Source organism: Gossypium hirsutum, chromosome A05 (genome assembly GCF_007990345.1).
Source record: "Gossypium hirsutum isolate 1008001.06 chromosome A05, Gossypium_hirsutum_v2.1, whole genome shotgun sequence".
Classification (NCBI taxonomy): domain Eukaryota; kingdom Viridiplantae; phylum Streptophyta; class Magnoliopsida; order Malvales; family Malvaceae; genus Gossypium; species Gossypium hirsutum.
In genome coordinates this window covers 110,508,843-110,519,222 of record NC_053428.1, presented here as the reverse complement: position 1 = coordinate 110,519,222, position 10,380 = coordinate 110,508,843, and the positions used below count along the sequence as shown (strand labels likewise).

At 34.8% G+C, this 10,380-nt stretch overlaps 1 protein-coding gene across 3 annotated transcripts; it reads right to left on the bottom strand.

The window, feature by feature from the left end:
* Nucleotides 1–161: 161 nt before the first annotated feature.
* On the bottom strand, nt 162–7,673 carry LOC107904273 (pumilio homolog 4). 3 transcript variants are annotated; one of them, XM_016830585.2, is made up of 12 exons: nt 7,518–7,671; nt 7,375–7,408; nt 6,078–6,774; nt 4,414–5,263; nt 3,756–4,317; nt 3,533–3,674; nt 3,333–3,440; nt 2,737–2,949; nt 2,541–2,651; nt 1,999–2,193; nt 824–998; nt 162–712 (listed from the first exon to the last, which is right to left on the bottom strand). In XM_016830585.2, exons 3-12 carry the CDS (start codon nt 6,762–6,764, stop codon nt 666–668), a joined length of 3,090 nt encoding a protein of 1,029 aa, XP_016686074.1. In that variant the 5' UTR covers nt 6,765–6,774; nt 7,375–7,408; nt 7,518–7,671; the 3' UTR covers nt 162–665. The 3 variants fall into 3 exon arrangements, with proteins under 3 accessions (XP_016686074.1, XP_016686075.1, XP_016686076.1); XM_016830586.2 differs by having other exon boundaries at nt 7,375–7,403; nt 7,518–7,669; XM_016830587.2 differs by lacking the exons at nt 162–712; nt 824–998 and having other exon boundaries at nt 1,999–2,275; nt 7,518–7,673.
* Between the last annotated feature and the right edge of the window lie 2,707 nt (nt 7,674–10,380).

The window sequence follows — 10,380 nt, the reverse complement described above, 5'->3', positions numbered from 1 at the left end:
CCATTTAAACAAGGGCTTAAATTGCACAAATAATTAACCGGAGGGTACCAAAACAAGAATAAAGATGATAGATTGAAAAAATCAATACGAATATTCCAATGCATTGAGAACCCTTAAGTTAATTAGGATGGTGAGTACATTAATAAATAGCAAAAACATTATAAATAAATAATATTCATCAGATAATAAGCCTTACCAACAAAATAACAGTCCAAAACTTTGCTGCATATTTACATATATATATATATATAGCTTCCCATAAAAAAATCTCAAAAGTTCAAAAAGACTTCACCTAATTGGGGAACTCTACCTGTTATTAAGCAATTTACACCCAAACTTCTGCTTTGTACAATCTATATAGCTTCAATCATCTAAATTTCCAGAATGGATATGAAAAATATATGCCATCCTCTTCCGATTCAACCATCGGTGAAGTCTTCTTTTCATAATAGTGCTAGTGCAATGAATATACAAACTCATATATCGACAACGATCATCTTATTCTCTAGGTCTAGCAGATTTGTGTTTATCTACAAACTTCTTTTCAGTAGGGATAAGACTCAGGATAATGAATAAGAAACTCACCATCCATGTCAGCTGTACAAAATTGCATTGATTTGCAGTCTTGTCAGGAATGCAGAGAAGAGAAGCCATATATCGGCTTTTCAGGAGCTCAATGAGGATAGGCTGGATAGTAATCCTATACGCCTTTCTGTGATCAGAGAAAAAAAAATGTGGTTTTTAAGTTTGCATGAGTGACTAATAATAGCAGGCTAAATAGAAAGTAGGTCGAACTTTATGACAAATATTAACCGGTGCTTACCTCCAGTTGCAATAAGCTTCTCAACACGGGAAACAATATGTTTCCCGTAAGTATACCTCTTCAGGCCATTTAAATGGACCTTGATTCGAGAAAGAATCAACTCAAGATTTTGATCATCGCATGTTTCGAGAACCTTTTGCACGACATAGTTTCCAAATTGATCTTTCATCATAGCCTGTTATGCATTCAACAAACTCCATATTATGCAACTGCAAATCGAGGATCAAAAGCAGAAAAACTTCATAGAAATTAACAAAGAGAAAATTGCTATTTGCTGATCATTCAAATGTATATATATGATATTTGATTTGTAAAAATAGTGCAATGTGAGGTCTCCAATAGGGACACCTAAGATTTATTGCTCGTCAGTTCATACAAGTGCACAGTTATACTGCTTACAAAAGCATCCCATGGTACCTGGGAATTTTGCATCAACATATATATAAGGAAAAACTTGGAGTGGAGGAAAAACCAAAGGTAAAACAACAAAGAAAGGGGGGCCCAAAATGCACTTAGAATGGTCTAGGGGATGCTAAGAAAGGATTAAAATATGGTCACGGATGTGTTTTTGGTCATGTAGCATCTATTGTAGTTGCGGATATAATGGATGCTATTGTTGGCAATTATGGTAAATATAAGCAGTGAATATCCATGGCAGAGAAATCTGAAATCGGAAAATAGTGGCCGCAATGTCACAGTGCAGCTACTATTTAAATTCTGATGCAAATCTATGTTACTCGGACTTGGGTGTGAGTGTCAGATATGGATATGGTTAATTTTCAAGGTTTTTCCATGTATTTGAAGGATACTTGGAGGTCATATCCCCATATCCATGTGTTGGATACAGGTACTTCATGAAAAATGAAGAGTCTAAGCAACATAGATGCGAAGTATTCTACAAACACGCCATATTTTTTAGGATGACATTGAATAATTCCAAATTTCCTATATTTTTTCAAGTTTCTTGCTAAAATAATTTATTGTATCGATTTGATTAGGAAACAAAGAGAGATGATGCTTCAACATATATTGTAACAAAACTCAAGGTTTTTATAGAACTTGATGTAAAAAGGAAAAAGAAGAAATAATACTAGAAGATAAAACTTACACTACTAAATATATGAATGATGAATCACTATTTAAATGTGGAAAAAGAAATTACTATTGCAACATACCTGTAATGGCTCATTTTCATCGGTTGAACCAAGCATCTCGTTGACCAGAATTTGTCGTTCCTGTGGCCCACCAAAAGTCAAGCACTTTTCAACGACATTAGAAGCAAATTTCTGCTGACTCATCTTCACAATTTGTCCAGCAAGCTTGCTGATGATAGTGGACCGCTCATGTGGCTTACCGTGTTCAAGAACATGCTACCACACAGAGATAAACGTGTCAGTGACACATAATACCACAACATTGATGCTCGACATAGGACATATTCGCAGAAGGTGGCTAGAGGAACAAGCAACAGGAAAAAAGGGAAGAAATAATGAGTCAAATGGGACAACTAATGAGTCATTTAAGCATGAAACCAAACATACACAGAAACAGGTTCAAGACATTGTTCAAAATAATTCAATAATAAGATTGATCTAGAAACCAAGACAAAACATATTACAATTAGCAATGGATATGCTAAAACAATAAAGCAGATAACGTAGATCAGTTTCCCAAATGAAAAGTAAATAGGCTAGATTCAAAAGGGATGCTTGGATACCTGAATAACATAATTCCCATATTGATCTTGTGCTAGAGTGCATACAGATTGCATGATCTCATCCATAATGATTTGTTGGGTTTTTGCATCATTGCAATGTTCCAGCACCCTCTATCAGCATTAACAGTGAGTAAAATCAATAAAAGTAAATGACAAATCTCCAGCAATGAAAGGGTAGGATTGGGATGTTTCAAACCTGAATGACACGACAACCATAAGGGTGGGAAGAAAGCGCCACCACTTGGCCATGGAAAGCTGAAATGATAAATTGAATTCGGTCCTGAGGGACACACTCTATACACTTTTGAATAACATGATTACCATTCTGATCATGAACACATTTCATGATTGAACCATCAAGCTCTGCCACCATTCTGGTTTGCTGGTCCACATTAACCACTTCTAAAGCCTGCAGTCACCGGATTTGTAGCAATCAGAGGCTTCCATAACCCCAAAGATATACAAGCAATTTACTTTAACCTTGTAAACCATTCTCATAAGGAACTTGCATGAAAAGCTCCAAACTCATTACAATGCTAATTTATCCAGTTACACTCAAAGAATCTTGGATGCACTTAAGTGCTCCGAACAACAAAACAATAGCTATTATAATTTAAACGATTAAAATGGTCTCCAGCAGCATGTAAAACAGTAAAAATACCAATATGCCTGGAATTAATAGAAAATGAATTCAGTGCCATGGAGACTATTGGTAGTCAATGACTCCAAGAAAGCAAGAGAATTTTTTTTTTATAGGAAGAATAAAAAGAAAGGGAAACACAATTGATGCACCTTTTGAATCACTCTGCAACCATACATTTGAAGGCTAAGAGGCAACACATGACCTGTAAGCTGAGTGGCTAACTCCACTCTTTGACTTTCTGTACCATGCTCAAAAAACTGCAAATCCAGCTTAACAGTTAGACTAACCAATTATATATGGATAAACAGGTGGTTGGAAGATTTAAATGAGTACATCATGAAGCATTTACTTTCTGTATAACATAATTTCCAAAGACATCAGTCATCAAAGCACGAGCATGGGGAATAATCTTAGGAAATATTTTGATCTTCTCTTCCTCCGTGGCAGTTTCTAATTTCTGCTGAATAAAGCGACTCCCGTACTGATCCGTACTGCATCATAATACAAATTAGTGTCAGGACATTACACGCACGAATGCATTTTAAGGTAAAGGAAGGCACCGAGACGCCTACCTGAATTCAACAACATGGTCAACAATGTCTGAGAGTTCAAAAGACCTAGTCTTGTTGTTCTTAAATTCATCCAATAAAGATGATACATATCTTCCATCCATACTACTACTGATATCTGAGTGCCATGACCCTGATGAGCTTCTCATCATTGAATTAAAACGTGCAGTTCTATCATTCTGTATGCTCCCAGAACCAATGTTCGCAAGTACAGAATTTGCCAGTGGGTTTCCAGCATATGGCATGCCGAGACCATATGAAGAATTCCCATAATAGCCCTGATTTAGACCACCAGCTTTACCTAAAAGCGACAATTCATACTGCTGCTTCTGCTGAGCTAGTATTGCCTCAATGTATGCCTTTTGAAGGCCATCCAAATCCCCATGCAAAGTACCACCATGGTTCCCAGCAAGCAAAGAATCAGGACTAGCCGCAGTTGTCCCATAAGAAGTTCTTTGTAAGTATTGGATAAAACGAGGATCTACAAGTGGAGAAAGGAGGTCAGACCCTTGATTTCCTGCTCTATTTGAACTTTGCCTATCACCAGTACCAGTCAAGGAGGAACCTAAAATAAAAACCAGAAGAAAAAGATGTTGAAGAGAAAAATGTAGAAAATGAAAAATACCAAAAGCAAAGTACAAGATTTGAGAAAATACCATACCTGCACTTAAATTGTTCTTAACCGCAGAATTTAGCTTCTGGTTAACCGAATAAGCACCAGGTAGACGGCCAATGAAATCTGTGTTCAAAAGATTCACATTGGGATGTGCAACATCAGATCCTTCCAAACTTCCAAATCCAGAAGGATGCACTTTTGCATAAAGATCTGCAGAAGAGGAAGTTCTTTTGGGAATCCTGACTTCCCCATTGGAACTAATCTTAGAAGCATTAATATTAGGTGCAATCCCCTTTTCCCTTGCAAAGTCAATATAGTTTGGAGAAAATGAGAGCTTTTCAGCACTGGACTTGTCAATGAATTGCTGCTGCACACTATGACTATGACCATTTGGCATGCTTAATGGAAAATTCAGCTGATTACCCAGATCAGCCTGAAGATGAGATCGCATGTGGCTATTCTCATCTGCATGTCTAGTTTTCGATAAGTTCAACCCAGATATTGTAGCTGCAAGTTCAGCAAGTTCAGGCACAGCAGACGAATGCCCATTTTGAGCATTTGATCCAACAATATTCTTTTTATCTACTAGGCTGACCTTGCTCCCAACAGGAGGAAGTCCAGAACCAGGAGACCTCCCAACTAAATGTTGTTCAGGAGTTGTACTCCTTGATAGCGAAGAACCCACAGCAGAGGCAAAAGAGTGAGAAGTGGTTTTACCATGGCTCTTAAGATGAGCTACACCAGCAGGCAAGCCCTCCAAGGACTCTGCTCCACTACCAAAACCAGGAGGGCTGGGATCAGCAATGCTAGCCACATCCAACATATCACTGAAAGTATTTCGACTTGCTGGCCTTGACAGGTGGCCAGTTAAGACGGCAGGTCGATCAAGTCCACCCTGCAGGATTTATCATATCAGTTGTGCTACAAAACAAGTTAAATTAAATAAATAGTATTTCACTTAATGATCCATTTTCAATTAACTTAGATTAGGATGTTTAACGTTAAGCAATATCAAGATGTTTCAAGCATACAAAAACAATTTATATATGAAAAACAATAGGAATAAGAAAAGACTACATCATTACTAAACAAAACATCAAGGTGGAAAATAACCATACATTATTAAATAATTGAATACATTCCATCATAAATGTTGGAAAACTATTTTAAAGGGCAGAACAAAGTAATGTAGGATCTAGAAGCTGAAATTTGATACCATCCTTTTCTTTGCACAGATTATTTTGATCATCATATGAAGGTTAAAGTAAGTTATCACATTATTGTATTATTCAGTTTTCAGATAATCCTTCTAGCATGAAAGACAAGAAGAACAAAAGAGAAAAAAGGAACTAGCATCCCTAACTGGTTCAAAATATATGGTTAAGTTCCCATAAATACACGGAATCCTACAAGTTGTCTGATCTTGAAAGTGTATTGTGAAAATAGTTTAGTAACTTCAAAGATAAGTCCAACAACGAAAAAAAAAGGAATTAAAAGAACAATATATATTAATCAAACAAAGAAAAGGGACGTAAACTGGAAATCACCTAAAGGTCAATATATTTTTGAGGTGGGGTTAGGAATATCACAAGAAAACAGGACAAAACAACCCGTATCAGTAAAGAAATATTAAAACAAATCATGTTACAATGAGGATAAAAAAATTTACAAAACCTACAATTTATCAATTGACGTGGGGGATACATCACCTGAAGAATGTCAGCAAAACTCTTCCTTCTTGCACCAATCCCAGTACCAGACAGTGGAGCCAAACCATCTGGGCCTCTATCAAGCCACTCAGCAGACATCTTCCTGGACATATTCCTTGCATTGGCATTCCTCAGTTCCATCAAATCATTTTGTCCTTGTTGCACATAAAGACCAGGTTGCATCGAAAATAATGATGAACTATCGCCACCATCAACCAACTTCTTCTTTCTCCAGTCCCCAATGTTCCCACTGGAAGAGCCACTAGCCTGGAACCTTTGTGCAACTCGCCAATCCTCTTTTGATAACAATGGTGGAGGCAGCCTTGGATTTATGTTTTCGTGGGAGTAATAGTATGAAAGATATGCAGGATGCGAGCGTATCTCATCTTCAGACAGCATTCCATTATTGCCAGTAGTACTATCACCAACACCACTGATACCATTATTGTCTCCAAAATCAGGATAGGCAAAAAGACTACCAACAGCACTCAAGGATCCCTCAACCGTGGGTGGCGCACTGCCACTTCTATATATGTTAAGATCCCTGTCACGACCCACAGATTGTTGGTTATGACGAGCTCGCAAAAGCAATTCTAGTTCAGTCAAACTCTCTTCCAAACTCCCACTAGGTATTTCAAAACCATTATCCATCGTTGGTAGCATATCTATGTTACTGCCGGTAACCATCCTCAAAACCCTACTTCCATAGAAAAAAAATCAATCAATAAAACTATATCAATAAGACAAGAAAATAAAAACCCATCTTTCAATGTCTAAATATTATTTAGTTCTTCCTCTTCATTTACTACAATTAATAATGGGTTTTGTGTTTAAAAGATACCAGAAACAACTTTACAACTTTTTATATTTCAAAAAAGTCCCATCTTCATTAAAAAACGAAGACAAAAGAAAAGAAACAATTTTTTAGATGAAATCTTCAGCAACCAAATAGAGCACAATCGACCATTAGACTTATATAAAAAAGCAAGTTTTCATTTTAAAGTTTTCATAATATTTTCTCAGCAACAAACCATATAACTGGACGTTAAATTCAACCAAAATAGAAAAGAAAAAAGAACAAAAACTCACATCGTATTTTTTTCATCACGACATAGGTTAATTAAACATTAAAATTCAACAAGAAACTTAAAAATCTAAAAACAAATTCCCGCATCAATTAACTACCAAGCACCAAAAAGTAATCTCCCTGAAACCCAAACCCTCCCTCCCAACCCAAAAGAAATGTAATCCTAAAACTAAATTGCGATTAAATCAACGTCGATAACGAGAAACTTACGTTGCCTGAAGATCAATACTCCGTTTCCTCTTTCCTTGTAAAAAAATTATAAAATTTCAGAATATAGATAAAAAAAATTTAAAACTATAATCAGAAGCAATAAAGATTATTTAAAAAATGAAAAAAAAGGATAAAAAATATACAGGCAAAGACGGAGGCGAGGTAAGGAGGAAGAGAAGGAGAGAGCGTAATGTCTTCTCTGAGATTCTTCCGAAACGGCCGTTTTTTTTTTTTCAAATTATCAATGAAGTTGTAAAATAAAGTAGCAAAAAGAAGAAAAAGAAAATCAGAGATAGAGGGGGAAGTAGGACCAGAAAAATGTGATTTCAGACGTTGGATAAACAATGGACGGTGATGAACGGTGATTACGTGCATGGACGTTAATTGCTATGTAAGAAAGTAGTTTATTTTATTTGTATTTTATCCCTTCTTCTTTTTTTTTTTTTTTTTGCTAAACTAACATGGAGGATTTGTTAATTTATGTTAATATGCTGAAATTTTTTGAGAAATTAGATTGAAATTCTAAAAAATTATCTATTTATGATATTTTTAGAGACAAATATGTTCTTTAAGATGCGTTTTTCTTTCAAAACGGCTATAAGGAATTCAATAACTATAATTTTTCTTAGATAAACCCCTCCAAACTTTATTTTTTTTAATCAAATACTCAAATTTCAATCCTCGATTTTTAATTTTCTATTTTTAATCTTTAATTTTCAATTTTGAATTTTCAATCCTCAATTATTTTTTTAATTTTATTCTCTTCGATTTTATTTTATCTATTATAATTTTTAAATAGAAAATCAATTTATTCATTTAGATGACAAGCATGTCTCTTACATTCAATTACAAATGTTAAGAAAATTTATTAAATTATTTAATTTTAAATAGTTAATTATTATGTTGTTTAAAAAAAAATTATGTTTATATACTCACCCTGAAGATTGGATTTTGGAGATGTACATAAACAATTCAAGCAAAGGTGTACCAGATGTCATTCATTAATACTTGCGAGATGCAAGATTTTTATACTTGGCTCGCGTGCTCGGAGGGCTAAATTGAATCACCCACTTATTAGTGCTTTGGTTGAAAGATGGAGACTGAAGATGCACACATTCAATCTTCCCTTCGGCAAGTATACAATTACACTTGAGGACATTAGTTTACAACTCGGTTTATTGGTCAATGAGGAAGTCATTACATGGCCAGTTATTAGCGTCGATTAGAGTGCAACATGCGAACAACTATTAGGGAAGGTGCCAAACAAGATTAGGAGTAGCCGGATCAATATGAGATGGTTGGAAGACAATTTCCAAACCATTAAGGCTTCTGCGAGTGATGTTAAAAAGGAACAATTCTCATGGGCATTCATTTTGAAGTTGATAGGAGATCTGCTAATGCTAGATAAATCTCACAATCTAGTACATTTAAGGTGGCTACTACTACTAGCCGATTTGAAAGAATTGGGATGACTTAGTTAAGGATTAGCGATGCTGGAGACATTGCACTTAGAAATGTGTCGAATGACGATATCGAATCAAGTTAAAATTGATGGTTGCATGCTCCTTTTTTAATCATGGACATGGTATTGACTATCATTTTTACGCCCCTAAATGGAACTCCCTTACTAATTTCTACTTGTTATATGGTAAAATTCATTTTAATGGATTTACAAAATATAGATGATTAGTTACTGAATTCACCCGATAGATATTTAAAAGAAAAATTGAAACTGAACCTCAAGTAAAGTAAAAGTTAGCTAATGTGTGTTGATATATGTAATAATGTAAATTAAAATTTCATGACCTCTTTGTTGTTTCTTTCTTTCTTTCTTTTTTCCAAATCAAGTAGATAAATAAACCCAACTAATTAGAAGTGTTCATGGGTTAAGTCGAGTTAGGTTCAGGTCGGGTTTAATCATAATATTAATATATTTTATATTTGTTCAAGCCTGGCCCGACTCAAAATATGAGCCTAAAATTTTGTTCAAACCCGCACATATTTGCAAAAGATTAAATTAAGACCATTTTAGGCTCGTCCATATTATTTTTAAATATTTTTAAAAAATATTTATTTTATTTTATTTTAATGTTTGATAATTTTATACATTTTTTATTTATTGAATTTTTTTATATAGTCATCTTAACATTATTTTAATATTTACATTAGAGTAATGTTATGTATTTAGTATAGATTTATTTATTTAATGTGTCCTAAATTACATAATATTTATACATAAAATATTATAAACTTAAAAATGAGTCGGGTCGAGTCGGACTCGAACTTTGAATGTTCAAACTCGAGCTCGGCCCATATTTTAAATGGACCTAATTTTTTTTGTCCAAACTCATTTTTTGAACTTAGTTTATTTGTTCAAACCCTCCCAAATTTTGGACAAGCTTTCAAGCCTGGACGGGTAGCCCGAACCATGTATAGGCCCATAATCAATCTTCAAAATCAATATAAGCAATGACTTTCCTTTTAATCTTGTAACAACCCAACGAAGTTCTTGAATCCAAGACGCAACCTTTCTATGAATAAAATATAGTTTTTTTTATTTCTTAAAGTATCTAACGGAGTGAGCATGATAATTAATCCTTTGTATTCTGTAGGCCCATTAAGTGGGTAGATGTTGACCACGAGTTTTAAAGTTGTTTCATATCCAGGGCAAGGATCGAACCATCGATCACTGGCTGAGTAGGAGAGAGCCTTACCATCTCACCTAACTCCCATAGTTAATAAGACATAATTTTAGTACATCTTGCGAAATCTATTTAGAGTTGCCATCCCATCATGACAAATATTGCAACATCCTTCAATATCAAAACCCCATGAGATGAGTCTGTCTTTTGTAGGAAGCCTGTTAAGGATAGCCATCTAAGCAACAAAAGACAACTTTGGAATATGTAAAGGAAAGCAAAGGAGCTTGTTCCAAGCAACCCTCTCCTTCCTTGTTCTGATTTCTTTCCATATTTTGGACACAGATACCTTACTAGTTTCTTCTAT